Below are 15283 nucleotides of genomic sequence, written 5' to 3'. Positions count from 1 at the left end.
ACAGCCTCTCCTCCCCCACCCCCTTCACCATGACCATTATGTGGAGTGGAGACAGTTATATAGTAACTGTGCATTCGCAAGATAATTATTTAACTGCAATGTGATAAATTAGAAGGGCAAGTTCAGGGTGCCATCTATGATGGTGAACACAGGCACTGACTTAGATCAGCCACTGGTACCTACCAGATCCCCTTTGCAGGCTTCTGTGCCCATCCCCTCTCTGCTATGAGTGTTCCTGATAGAGGCTTACACCTGAGACCTTCTCTGGAATGTTATTGCCCTTGTATGATCAAGGGAGACTCCTTGTCCAGAGACATCCCCAAGTTTACACCACTGCCCTCACCCAGGGCAGCCAGTGACCTGCTGACAGAGCCCAAGGGGAAGGGGGTACAAAACCCCAGCCTCCTCACCCCAAAATGAGACAGTTCAGCAGAGTCCCTTTCATTTCTACCAACCCTGGGAATCAGGCCAAGGCTGGGCCACCTGAGATGGCTTCATTGCTCAGCTCCTGCCTCTTGCCTGCTTCTTGTCCTGCTTCCCTCAGCCACTTACAGGTGTCTTCTAAAGAGCGCCCCCTCCAGAAATCATGTGCCCTGGAATCTTGTTTCAGGCCTTGCTTCTGAGACTTAAGACAGGGCCCAAGGAACTCTTCCTTGAGAACATGGCATTTATGCTTGCATTGGAAAAGTGAGACAGACTGAAGAGGCCGAAGAGTGGGAAATGAAGCATAGGCAGACGGAAGAGCATGTGAGAAGGACCTGCAATGGGAAGAATTTGGGGCATTTGAAGAAGAAAGGCAAAGGACCATTTTACATTACAAAAACATTCTTTTGGACCAGAGACCCTCAAAAGGCCCAGAATCTCAATGTTTTTAAAGAAGGTTGGATCTAAGACATGTAGACAATCTGGCCTCAGCCAGCTGGGTCTGTGGCCATTTGCCATTGCTGATGTTTTCATCATCTAGGAACAGGTGAACTTGATAAAGGGCCACCAGGAGGACACAATCTGTGAGACTTTTCCATGCCTATGAGATAGTGATATAAACTATTATAAGCAAATGACCCTGAGATGTGTTTTTTTCATATTTGTTTGTTTTATGTTCATATCTCCTCACTGTTAGGTAACTTAATTTGGATGGTCTTTCTCCTGGCATCATATGCCTCTATTATTTTTGCTAAACCTCTTTCTCCATTATCCTCCCAGAATCAGTTACTTTCCTTATTAATCTGGCGTAGAGAGAACTTGGCTTTTTAAACTGGTGTATATTTAAACTATTTATTACCATCATAGTAATAATTAATTTGAATACGAATTATCAATGGATGCTAAGGCTGGTAGATAAAAGTGCAATGAGAAACAAGATATTTACATAGTCTGAAAGTATCTTTCCACAAATTAATAAATTACAAATGGAAAAACTAACTTTACAATAGAGAAAGTGGCAGACACTACTTAACCACGTGATCCAAGTTAACATCGCCAATAATGAAGCAAACCAACATCATGTGTCTCCTGATGAGGTAGACACAGAAGCACATAACATAACTTATGTAGTCTTCCTGCTAAAAACGTGTAACCTGGGTGTACAGTTGAGAAAACATCAGACAAACCTAAACAAAATGACATTCTACAAAATAAGTGGCCTGTCCTCAAGTGTCTGCAAATTATTCTCAAATGGTTCAGAAAAGTGTAGGAAAGAAAGTAGATAGGTGGGGGGCAGGGAGTGGGTGGGAGAGAGAGAGAGAAAGAAGAGAGAGAAAGAAAAGTGATAAAGCAAATAGGGTAGAATGTCTACAGTTGGTGACTTTGAAAAAGGTATATGGGAATTATTTGTACTATTCTTGCAACTTTTCTATAAGTTTGAAGTTATATCAAAATAAAAAGTTACAAATAAATAAAGGATAAAAATGATTTATACCAATATACCTCTTTTTTACATGTTTTTTACTTTGTATTTTTTTATTTTTAATTTTGCAGGTACAAAGTAGGTGTATATATTTGCGGGCTACATGAGATGTTTTGATACAGGCATGCAATGTGAAATAATCACAACATGGAGAATGGGTATCCATCCTCACAAGCTTTTATCCTTTGTGTTAGAAACAATCCAGTTACACTCTTTTAGTTATTTTTTAATGTTCAGTTAAGTGATTGTTGACTATAGTCACCCTGCTGTGCAATCAAAATTATACCTCATGTTTTAATGTTGTTCTCTTTAAAAATATAAATTTATAGCTTTTCACCTATGTCCTGGTGGAATTTTTTTAAAAGAGAGGGCAAGGGAACATTTTCCTTTTGATATAGAACTGTTTGGAGAGACAAAACATACAGAAAACAAGAGAGTACAAATATATAAATATACATATATGTATATTGACTTCTTGCTTCCTTAAAATAGAAATAATGCCGTGAAAATGACCAGTGCTTGAAAAAAATAAAAATTTTTAGGACTAAATCATGTGTCTGGAGATTGCTGTGCTATATAAAGAGTGAGGATTTTCTGGAAAGATTTGCTGCAATTTGCTTTCCTATCCTACTTCTGCCTGTATCATTAGCCATGATCAGTAATTTTAAGCTTTTTTTCCCAAGGTAATCTTTTCTAAGCAAAAATCTCAACACACAGTGTATTAAACAGATCCAAGTGGGACTATCTCTGGTTTAAGAGAGTACAGGGCCCAGAACACCTTGCAAGGGCTGCCCTCCATCTGCCCCGCCTTGTGGTGAAATTTAAACATCACTTCCTAGGAGCCTTTAATACTCCTAAATGTTAACTTGACTGTTGTCTTCCTTTTAGTCATTAGAAGCAGAACTGAAGAAACTTCAAAACTCTATTCAAGAAAGCACACAGGCCTTTGATGAACACTTGAAAAGACTTTTTGAAAGGAGAGTGAAGGCAGAGTTGGTTACCAACCAGGTAAATAAAAGCTTTACTTATGTGACTTTTAAGGAGCTTGCAGGGCCCTTCCATAGTTCTTAGGATGAAGATCAACATCCTTACCAGGTACAAAGATCTTGTATGCTCTGGGCCCTGGGTCCCTCTCCAGTCTCATCTTGTGCACCTTCCCCTTTACCTGCCACACTTCCTCTTTCAGCATCTTGAACACACCCAATACCCTCCCTCCTCATGCCTCTGCCAACTCTGCCAGTAATACTGTCTGCCAACACTTCTTTGCTTCCTGAACTACATTCATCCTTTGGATCCCAGCTCAAAAACCAGTTCCTCAGACTAGGTAATATCTTCCTATTATATACTGTATTTTTTCCTTTCTACCATTCATTGCTACTGAATTGTAATTTATGTGAGATTATTTTTAATGCTTTCAGGACTAGATGCTCCATGAGGGTAGAGCATCTTGTTCATCCCTGTATCTCCACCAAATAGCAAAGGGCTTTGTTCAAAGTGTATGTGGAATGAAAAAGTAATCCTCATGTCCCAAAAGATCAGGTGGAAAAAAAAAATCTGTCTTAATTATCTCCAGCAGTAGGAATAAAAATGAAGTACACAGTAACTAAAAGCAAGAAGATCAAAGAGTGATGCCCTTAAATTCTGAGGAAAAAATTATTTCTAGCTTTGGATTTATACCCAGCCAAACTATCCATTGAGTTTAAGAAGAGAATCATGATTTACTTAAATGTAAATGTAAACCCCCAAACTGTAAAAATCCTGGGAAACAAACTAGGCAATATCATTCTGGACATAGGAACTGGCAAAGATTTCATGATGAAGATACCAAAAGCAATCACAACAAAAGCAAAAATTGACAAATAGGATCTAATTAAACTAAAGAGTTTCTGCACAGCAAAAGAAACTATCCACAGAGTAAACAGACAGCCTACAGAATGGGAGAAAATATTTGCAAACTGTGCATCTGACAAAGGTCCAGCATCTACAAGGAACTTAAATTTACAAGAAAAAACAAACAACCCCATTAAAAAGTGGGCAAAGGACATTAACAGACACTTTTCAAAAGAAGACATACATGTGGCCAACAAACATATGAAAAAAAGCTCAACATCAGTGATCATTAGATAAATGAAAATCAAAACCACAATGAAATACAAGATACCATCTCACACTAGTCAGAATGGCTACTACTAAAAAGTAAAAAAATTACAGATACTGGTGAGGTTGTGGAGAAAAGGGAATGCTTATTATACACTGTTGGTGGGAATGTAAATTAGCTCAACCATTGTGGAAAGCAGTATGGCAATTCCTTAAAGAGCTAAAAACAGAACTACCATTCAACCCAGCAATCCCATTACTGGGTATATACCCAAAGGAATATAAATTGTTCTATTATAAAGACACATGCACCCATATGTTCACTGCAGTACTGTTCACAATAGCAAAGACATGGAATCAACCTAAGTGCCCAGCAATGATAGACTGGATTGAGAAAATGTGGTACATTATACACCATGGAATACTATGCAGCCATCAAAAAGAATGAGATCATGTCCTTTGCAGGAACATGGATACAGATGGAGGCCATAATCCTTATTAAACCAACACAGGAACAGAAAACCAAATGCCATATGCTCTCACTTGTAAGTGGGAGCTAAATGATGAGAACACACGGGCACATAGAGGGGAACAACAGACACTGGGGTGTCTGGTTTCTTGAGGGTGGAGGGTGGGAGGAGGGAGAAGATCAGAAAAAATATCTATTGGGTACTAGGCTTAGTACCTGGTAACAAAATAGTCTGTACAACAAACCCCCATGACACGAGTTTACTTAGATAACAAACATGCATATGTACCCCTGAACCTAAAATAAAAGTTAAAAAAAAGAATAATGAGGCCGGGCGCGGTGGCTCAAGCCTGTAATCCCAGCACTTTGGGAGGCCGAGACGGGCGGATCACGAGGTCAGGAGATCGAGACCATCCTGGCGAACACGGTGAAACCCCCTCTCTACTAAAAAATACAAAAAAACTAGCCGGGTGAGGTGGCGGGCGCCTGTAGTCCCAGCTACTCAGGAGGCTGAGGCAGGAGAATGGCGTAAACCCAGGAGGCGGAGCTTGCAGTGAGCTGAGATCCGGCCACTGCACTCCAGCCTGGGCGACAGAGCCAGACTCCATCTCAAAAAAAAAAAAAAAAAGAATAATGATATTTTGAGAAATGCCAGGTCTCCCAAATTTGCATGCACTCGTTTGATGAGAGGTTTTGAGAGGTGTCTGACCAAAGCAGGGGGCTTAATGAGAAAAGATAGTGCAACACTGGAGAGATGGGAAGGGAATCTTCAGGAGGATGACTATATCCCCAGGATCCCAACAGGAATGGTACACTGAAAGGGTTACATTTAAATTCCCTCAGCGAGGGGACTTTGTACAAAGGTATGAGCGGAGTTAAGGGAAACAGCAAAGAGTGGCAAACATGTTGTAATTAGAAACAATGGGAGGTCAGTACCATCTCTAGAGCTAAAGAGGCAGGGGAAAAGAGCTGTTCCCAGAACCCAGCAAGACCTGTAGCCTTGGGAAAGGGGCTGCTCTCGGGAGTTGTGGCCACAGATAGAAGAATGTAATCACTGGCCTGGCAGGGAGGGGATGTATGGATATACTGGGAGTGAGGGGGAAGATTGGGAATGAATGCTCCAGCCTAACAGCAGCATTAGTCATAGCCAAAAGGTGGAAACAATCTAAATATCCAACAGCTGAGCGCAAATGAGTAAAATATGGTGTATCCATACAAGGGAGTATTATCCCACAATAAAAAGGAATGTGCTGATATATGGTACAACATGGACGAACCTTGAAAACATGCTAAGTCAAAGAAGCCAGACAACAAAGGCCACATATTGTATGATTCCATTTATGTGGAATCATATAGTTTCTAGAACAGGCAAATTTATAAAGACAGAAATTAGAAAGTTGTTGCTTTTGTGGGGAGGTGGAGGCCTCTAGGAGGTGACAGAGGGGCAGATGGGAAATGGCTGCTAAAGGATTTTCAGGGAATGATGAAATGTTCTAAAATTGATTATATTACACAACACTGCAAATATACTAAAATACACTGAATTGTACACTGTAAATGGTGAATTGTATGGTATGTAAATTACATCTCAACAAAGTTATTGTTTTTTTAAAGGTATGCTGAGATCCTCTCGCCATGTAAGATAATGAGGAAACTATCAGACTACTCAGTAATATCAAAATAATTCAGGAGCTAACTTAAAACATTTCACTTAAATTAGACAATTTAAGATTCAAAGACGATAATAGTTGCAATTAATTAAACCCATCATATTTGTTTAAATTTATGAATTTGTGATATTTTAAAAAGAGAAGTGCCAATCAGTCACTTTCAGAGGATGACAGCAAATTCATTATCTAAAAACTGATAAAGGGAAAGTATCAAGTATTTAGCCTGCCTTTCCCATATGAACTGAAGTGTACCACTGGGAAACCAAATAGTAGATGATGAGAAGCATCTCTTTATAAAACTATTTCCATTAATAAGTGAAAAGGGAAACTAAATCCAGATTTTCATCATTTTGCATCTCTCAACGGATTAATGGACCCGGGCATTGACTACCTGCAGCTGCTGACATCACAGAAAGACAGACAATCAGATGATACATGTCTCCTGATCAAAGAACACAATACCACCTATAGTCTTGTTAAAAGGATCAAGTTTAGATTTGATCAGGCCTCTGGACCCAGCTGCCATTTTTCAAGAAATAAAAAGAATAAAGCCTTGATAAACTACACCATGAATATACAGGCATTAAAACCAGACTATGCAATGCTACAAAGACTGCTGATAACTACAAATGTGAGGAAAAGAAATGAAAGGGAACATGAAGATTATCAAAGATTTATTTTATTTTTAACCTTTATTTTAAGTTCAGGGGTACATGTGTAGGTTTGTTATATAGGTAAACTCAAGTCACAGGAGTTTGTTGTACAAATTATTTCATCATCCAGGTAGTAAGAGATTTAAAAGACACGAAAAAAAATTATGAATAAGTTATACTGTAGTGGCTAAGTTTCTGTCTTAGTCTGTTTTGTGTTGCTATAAATAATACCTGAGGCTGCATAATTTATAAAGAAAAGAGGTTTATCTGACTCATAATTCTGCTGGCTAGAAGGTTCAAGATTGGGCATCTGATGTGGGCCTCAGGCAGCTTCCATTTATGGCAGGTGAAGGGGAGCTGGCGTGTGCAGAAATCACATGGTCAGAGAGAAAGCAAGAGAGGGTGCAGGGGGGTGCCAGGCTCTCTTTAACAATCAGCACTCAGGGGAACTAACAGAGTATAAACTTACTCACCCCTGAGGGAGGGAATTGATCTATTCATGAGGGACCCATCCCCATGACCCAAACACCTCCCATTAGGCCCCACCTACAGCACCAGGGATCACGTTTCAACATGCAGTTTGGATGGGGCAAATATCCAAACTACAGCATTATACACCCCTGGGTAATAAAACTACAAAGAAACACAATGTATGATAAAAGTCAAAACAGTGTTTAGTACTGGGGTTGAGATTTTGATGAGGACTCCTGGAAGAAGCAACTGCAGTCGTAAGGTTCTGTTTCTTGCGATAAGTGGTGCTAACAAGGGTGTTTGCCTTATATTATAATAATCCCTTAAATTATATGTTCATGTTATGTATTTTTTGTATATGTGATTACCTTACAATGAAATTATGAAAAAGGCAAAATAACTAAAGTTATTTCAATAAGCTGTATTCCCTTTTTCTTTGAAATATTTCTCTTATCTGTATGTCATAAACTTGCTTGATTAGTGCCAAGTCTATAGAAAATATTGTCTCAGGTAGAAGTATTTCCACCAACCTTTTTCTTAAATATTTCTACAGGAGGAATTGAAAATAAGTAACCTTGCATTTTCTTTACTGTTGGATGAAGAATTAAGCTCCAGAGAAAAATTCCTGAACAACTACCTTACAAGGAAACAGCTCGAGAAAGTAAGAATATGTCTGAAATCTGAATACAAGCATTTTCTGATAGACATGCCCCTCATTTAGCAAGAGCTCACGTGTCTAGACCCTTCCTTCCTTCCACCATTCCTATGTAACCATGTGCATCCCTTGACTCCCTGTCTGCAACTTTGCTCCAGGGCCAGGTGAAAGTAACCATTCCAATCTGTTGATAAAGTTATTTGATTCTGCATCGGCAATCATGTAGCCAAAAGAACTGTGTAGCTTTCGTATGACATGGTTTATAAAATGAGGCCATATAGCTTCATGGTTGAAAGCACTGGCTGTGGGACCTTGGACAAGGCATATAACCTTTTAAGCTGCTTACAAGCTCTTATTTAGGGAATGTTTTTCTCTCTGGGCCATTTGACACGCTAAGATTTACTAAGATGTAAGCAATGGGCTCGCGTATGGAATGAAAAACTGTTGTATTATGAAAAACTCTAAATATGAGCATGGATAGATATGGCTCAAAAAGACAATGAATACCAAATGTTTATCACATAATAAGTTTCAACAAATGTCAGCTTTTATTAGTAGTATTAGTAAAGAGCATTTATGAATGTGTGACTTATAAATGACATGAACTCAACTTTTTTTCTAAGAGCCTATTAAACAGTATATGCAAAGCACGTTCTAAATACAACTTTACATATAGCGACCCTGCAGCATACTGGATTTCTTTCACAGATGAGGATACCATCTCAGAGAGCGTGGGTAACATGCCTAAGTCAGCCACTGGTGTGTAAGAGAGCAGTAGCTGGAACTGTGGGAATAAATGAAGACCATCCAAATGCAAATGAGCAGACACTGTTTATTCAGAGCTTGGCACAGCAAGGGACTCGTCCACCGTCAGTTGCTTTTGGCAGACTCAAAGTCAGGAAAGGAGTAGGAAAGCTTTATAGTGCAAAGAAGGGAGGGCTTCAGGTGCAACATGATTGGAAGTTGTTGGCATGAGGAAGCTAGAGGCAAACCAATTAGAAGCGGGACAACTCATTTGACTGGTTTAGGGAACATATTTGTCTTTCTCTGGATGGTCCTAGGTTGGAAATGGGGACAAAATTATAGAAGCTGGTGGTTATGATCAAGCCCTGAAAGTCTGAGGCCAATCCTTATGAAGGCTGTGGTTATTTCGTTTCCCAGCTGATGATTGTAGAGGTTGTACGTCAGAGTTCTGTTGTTGCATATGGACTGGCCCTTGTTTGCATGTATATCCAGTCTCTCAGAACCCACGTCCATGTGATTTCGAAGCCTATGCACCTTCATCCTCCACGCTGACCTACCAAGACTGCAGTGTGCTCCACAGACACTCACACACTCATACACAGAGTTGGCTGTACTTAGAAACAGGTGATTGGGTGTTCTTTCAAAGTCCCCAATTGGTTTATTTTCTTCTATAAATCTTATCTATAATGAATACTTCACAGGCATATTTCTCTTGTACTGGGAAATTCCTTGCTCTTTTTAGTATCCCCAAGATTTTTGTTTATGCTGCAAAGTCTCCAGTTACAATCCACTATTCCTGATGCTGTTATAGAGCCAGACTTCAGAAGCTGTTCGGAAATCCAGAGAAGACCTGGATGTGTACAAGGAGCACTATGACAACTTACTGGCAGAAGATAAAGTGAGAGTCATTGTCTTACCCACTCGACAGTGCAGTCGAGTTGTTGCTGCCTGGATTGGAGGAAGGTTAAAGGGGATATAATATAATTTTCTCACAGATTTTTCTCCCACTTAATTCTCAGCTATGGGTGAACTTCATTCTATGGCATTGTATATTTTTGAAAATCCATGTGTAAAATGAATTTTTTTTTTTTTTTTTTTTTTTTTTTTTTTTTGAGACAGAGTCTTGCTCTGTCGCCCAGGCTGGAGTGCAGTGGCCGGATCTCAGCTCACTGCAAGCTCCGCCTCCCGGGTTTACGCCATTCTCCTGCCTTAGCCTCCCGAGTAGCTAGGACTACAGGTGCCCACCACCGCGCCTGGTTAATTTTTTGTATTTTTTAGTAGAGACAGGGTTTCACAGTGTTAGCCAGGATAGTCTCGATCTCCTGACCTCGTGATCCGCCCGTCTCAGCCTCCCAAAGTGCTGGGATTACAGGCTTGAGCCACCGCGCCCGGCCAAAATGAATTTTTATAAGCTTCTCTGGTCTAAGCTTTCTCTTATACAAAATACAGGGCAATCATCTAGCCTTTAAGGCTTTTCAAACTTTAGGTTGCGGACCCCATTACTTGGCCATGAAATCGATTTAGTAGGTTATGACCAGCAGTTTTATAATGGAAAAGAATAGGATAGACTAGCATAAAGAAGACAGATGGAACAGAATGGAATAGAAAAGAAAAAAAATAGAGTAACATGCATGTTTTTTGGGTAAATATCTTTTGGGACACTTCTTTGGGAAACTTCTGGATGATTTCTAAGACCTGTTATATGAAATAATATTTTTAATACACTTAGATGCTTCTTATCAAAACAAATCTTCGCACAGAGAATGGTTAATGTCTAACAACTTTATAAATCAAGGTTTCATGGATTTTTAAAACCAAAGTGCTACCACCTGTATTTTGAAGAGTATTGTCAGCAAATAAAAGGTTTCCAGACCAAGTTGCAATCCTCAGAATGACATGTTTGTCCTTAGGTTATGGATCGCAGCTTTAAAAAGGAATTTTCTGAAATTCCCGGTCATCAAGTGGATATACTGTACAAACTTTTTAAACGCCGACCAAGGTTTGTTTCTCCTTCACTATTGTGTTTCTGAGAAAAAAAGTTTGCAAATAAAGAGGAGTGTTACTAGATTTCAGCTTTTTTCTCCCAATTAAATGGAATTATTCAGTATAATATCTTTTAGGTGGAGATGTTTAAGGGTTTTGATCATAATTCAGTATTTTTTGAGATTAAGTCTATATCTTAAGGTAGAGAATAATGATTTATTTTCATTATTTAAAAACAGTTAAGGATCTGTGTAAGCATAGTGCTATTGTAGGTTCTGCTTTATACATTAAGGAAGTTCCTCTTACATCATAGTTGGCACACAGATTTAAAAACAGTTTTTTTCTAAAGTGCATTCAAACAAACACAAGTTCCCTGATGTATAAATTGGAACTACTTGTAATAGGCTTCCAGGACTAAGTAAGTTTCGGGAAGATACTGGGTTAAAAAATGGAAGTTAAGCAGCTTTTCTTTTACTGCAGAATTTATTGTTGGCCTTTGGATCTCCAAGTATAAGGTACAGAGTAAGCAGTGTTTTCCAAACTTATTTGACCACAAATTGCTTTTCCTCAGAGTATCTCATGTGCTTGTGCTCAAAGTTTGAAACATGCCAGTATAAATGGTTGAAAATAGCCATTTGAAAAGAGTTCTAAGAAAGTATCACTGACTTCCACCATTATAAATGCAGATTTTCATAGTTTTCAATCAAATGTAATCTAGAAATCATGGAGTTTGTCACAAAGATATAGTCAGCTAATTTGTGTTTGAGATACAGACTCAGACAGGTTACAGGCAACCTAGGAAATTTAACCTAGAACATGCCTATTGTTTTGGTTTTCTTTTTTTTTTTCGAGATGGAGTCTCTGTCTGTCGCCCAGGCTGGAGTGCAGTGGCACGATCTCGGCTCACTGCAACCTCCGCCTTCCGGGTTCAAGCGTTTCTCCTGCCTCAGCCTGCTGAGTAGCTGGGATTACAGGCATGCGCCACCACGCCCAGCTAGTTTTTGTGTTTTTAGTAGAGACGGGGTTTCACCATGTTGACCAGGATGATCTCGATCTCCTGACCTCGTGATCCACCTGTCTCAGCCTCCCAAAGTGTTGGGATTATAGGTGTGAGCCACCTCGCCTGGCGGTTTTCCTATTTTTAAAAGAGTGAGCGATAATTAGCCCAATTATATACCTTCTCCTTGTGGAAAAAGAAGTGAGACCTCCTGCAGCAGTGGGAAAGCACAAGCTTTCATGTCATACAGAATCAACTCTAAATCCTAACTCCATCACCTGTCAGACCGATAGCCTTGGGCCATGAGCTTCTCTCCAAGGCTGACTTTCCTCATCTAGAGAATGGGGATGATAATATAGTTTGAACCTCAGTGTATTGTAAAGCATCTTGATAGTGAGTGCCTTGCCCAAATCTTTGTACCCTTTTTCCCTTTCCAGCTGAAACAAAGGGAAATGAAACTAATCTATTAATGTAGATAGAAACAGAGTTAGCCAGGTGGTGGCTCACCACTGTATTCCCAACACTTTGGGAGGCTGAGGTGAAATGATGGGTTGATTTATTTGCCTGCTTACAGTATACAGAAAGGAAATATCTCCTAGCACAGGTACAGCTGTCTGTCAGTGCTGACAGTAGTTGGAGACATCTGTAGTCTAGCCAAGGTCACATCTGAGAACCTGGAGAGTATGGAAGCAGGGCAAAGTGGATCCCTTTATCTGTGGAATAACCCACCTACCAGCCCTCACATGCCAAAGGGAAGAGTCATACAATGTGTTATGCCTGTGCTAAGGGCCTAATTGTTTCACATTGCTGTTTTTGTGAGAATGTGAAATGTTGATGGGCTTTTCTTGGTAATACCAGGATTTCCAAACAGAAAACGCACTCAGAAACAACCAGTGCTGTCCCTTTTGGAGAACTACCAGGATCTGGCAAGTTGAGTAAGGATGCCTTTGCCCAGTTAATGAAAGCCATGGATGAGTTGGACAATATTAGTAACATGCCAGAAGGCTTGAACCCTTTGGTCTGGAATCACTTCTGCATGACAAGACGAGCAAAAGTGGAAAATGAACAGAAAGTATATACTATTTTAATTTAATTTTTAGTGTACTAATATCAAATACATAGTTTACATTGGTCAGTGTAACCAAAAAAGCTAATTATTTAGGTAGTATTTGGTCATAGTAATAAGATAATGAAATACTATATTAACCCTGGTGCTATTGAAGGCTAAGTGTAGGCCTGTTGCTTTTAGACTGGTACCATTCAATTACTATGCACTTGAAATAAATATTGCCAGTCCTAATTGAGATGTGCTGTAACATGTGCTGTAACATACACAGATTTAGAAGGCTTAATATGAACAAAAAGAAATATGTCTCATTAATATTTTTATATTGATTGTAGGTTGAAGTGATAATATTCTGGACACAATGAATTAAAATACATTAGTAAAATTAAGTTCATCTCTTTGATTTCACTTTTTATAATGTGGTTACTACAGAATTTAAAATTGCATATGTGACTTACATTTATGGCTCACATTATATTTTTCTTGGACAGCACTGTTGTAGGTTATCTCATTTTGCATAGATTAGAATTATATTTGGCTCAGCAGAGCCAACTTTATAGTTTTGCTAGAATGTAGCAATGAGTAAAAATTTAAGAGTGTGTTTATTTGGGAAGAGAATCCTTCCTTTTGTTGCTTCTTGACCACTCCCCCAAATTCCCTAAATTTAGTGCCCACATGCATCAGGCTGGCATATTTTTGTTAAAGTACCTGTTTCTATAGTTTCATTTAAAGTGATGAGAACAAATTTTAAAAATAAGATATAAAAGAATTTATAGTTGCTTGCATACTTGATTTTCACAAAGAAGCAAATTTGATACTTTTCAAATTGTTCAAATTGTTACATGCCATGTAAGTTTTAGACATTTAAATTTAAATGTTTATTACTTTCTTTGAAAGATAGACCTGTTAAGGTTTTTAAGTTTAAAAAGTTAAAAGATGTATGTTGTCTAAAATTGAAGCTCCATATGTTCTGACATGTTTCTGGCTCGGTTTCTTTAGGTAAAGCAGAAAGCAGCTGACTTATTGGAAATGGCAACTTTCCTCCGGAAAAGAGTTGAGGAGGAAGAGAAGGTGCAACAGGAGATTGAGAGAGTGTTCCATGAACTCATCCTGTAATTTGAAGTTTTCTTTCATGTTCACCTATTCAAAGTCTAATTAGGGCTAAGTCAGGTTGTGTTATCACCCGGGAGAAGGCCTACTGACTGCTTTACAGCTATCTCCCTTCCAGCACTGTGCTTTAAAATTTGCATTTTAAAAAGCGTGCTTTGTTACATAAGACCTTGATTCAGGATGGAACTTTCCCACGTTTTGTTGCTCTTCTTACAAATAAGCAAGTTTCAGAAAAATCTTAGTATTGTTTTAAGTCAGCCCCTTCCACATAAAAACACAAAGAACCTGTTTCTTCCAGTCAGTACTTTGGGGCTCGAGGCATATAAGCTAACCATGTGGAAAATTAATCAGACATCTAAGAACTTTCCATGTAGACACACAGCCAACTGATATATTTTTCTCTAGGGGAACTTGTTGTTGACTAAGTGATTAAGATATTTAAGTCCTTGCTTCATTTTTTGGCTATATTTATAGCCTCATCGATAAATACTTCTCTGATGTTCCCAAATTCATTGTTACACATCATTTTTAGATCTAGGCTATAGTGAGGAATATGAATTGCCCAGAAATAGATTTGTTAAGTAACTTACATATTAAATATTCTTAATATAGTATCAGAAATCAATAAATAAGTTCAGAATTTTAATAGAGTTATTTATTTATTTATTTATTTTGAAATGGAGCTTCACTCTGTCACACAAGCTGGAGTGTAGTGGCACGATCTTGGCTCACTGCAAGCCCCACCTCCCAGGTTCAAGAGATTCTCATGCCTCAGCCTCCCAAGTAGCTGGGATTACAGGCGCCTGTCACCACTAATTTTTGTATTTTTAGTAGAGATAGGGTTTCGCCATTTTGGCCAGGCTAGTCTCGAACTCCTGACCTCAGATGATCTACCCACCTTGGCATCCCAAAATGCTGGGATTGCAGGCATGAGCCACTGCACCCGGCCAGATTTGTTATTTAAAAGTGTCTCTATTTTCTTCATTTTTACTTTACTTTTATTACAGTCAAAATTATACAATCTTTTCTTAATCCTAAAGTAAAAATCTATAAATGTATTTCTGTCCATACCATTCTTTGAGCAACCCAGGTGTAATTCTGCATCAATAGGAAGAGGTTTCAGAGAGACCTCTAGGAAAGCTCATCATCAGGAAAATATTCTCCACACTAATCTCCAGCATGTTTGATTTTTATATTCTCAGATAATAGGTGAAATTTGAAATATATTACAACTACTTGCTTTGAAGTGCTTTTCAATTTAGATTACAGGAAGAGAAAGTGAGATTCCAGTTGAATTTGACAATCCAAATTCTTCTTAAACAAGGACAAGTAGAACTAGAAAATTTCCAGCTAGTACTGGAGTATTCTGATGCAATTCTCATCAACAGGAACATAATTGAAGACTTGAATTCTGTGATTCGGGTAATTATACTTTTTATTTTTATTTTTATTCAAGGTCTTG

The 15283-nt window shown here is 38.7% G+C and overlaps 2 protein-coding genes across 5 annotated transcripts in view; one reads left to right on the top strand and one right to left on the bottom strand.

Moving 5' to 3' along the window:
• Positions 1-15283, bottom strand: part of GSTO1 (glutathione S-transferase omega 1) — a 584823-nt gene that overhangs the window by 115834 nt on the left and 453706 nt on the right. The window lies entirely within an intron of this gene.
• The window catches only part of CFAP43 (cilia and flagella associated protein 43), a 107919-nt gene that overhangs the window by 81510 nt on the left and 11126 nt on the right, over positions 1-15283 (top strand). For 3 of the 4 annotated variants that reach the window (XM_050804892.1, XM_050804895.1, XM_050804893.1), the window contains 7 exons: positions 2795-2914; positions 7820-7927; positions 9477-9563; positions 10576-10664; positions 12504-12717; positions 13711-13823; positions 15084-15243. In XM_050804892.1, coding sequence (XP_050660849.1) covers positions 2795-2914; positions 7820-7927; positions 9477-9563; positions 10576-10664; positions 12504-12717; positions 13711-13823; positions 15084-15243 — 891 coding nt within the window. The remainder of the gene's footprint in view (positions 1-2794; positions 2915-7819; positions 7928-9476; positions 9564-10575; positions 10665-12503; positions 12718-13710; positions 13824-15083; positions 15244-15283) is intronic. The other variant, XM_050804894.1, reaches the window with a different exon arrangement.

This window comes from Macaca thibetana, chromosome 9, assembly GCF_024542745.1.
Source record: "Macaca thibetana thibetana isolate TM-01 chromosome 9, ASM2454274v1, whole genome shotgun sequence".
Lineage (NCBI taxonomy): Eukaryota > Metazoa > Chordata > Mammalia > Primates > Cercopithecidae > Macaca > Macaca thibetana.
This window is presented reverse-complemented; position numbering and strand designations above follow the sequence as displayed.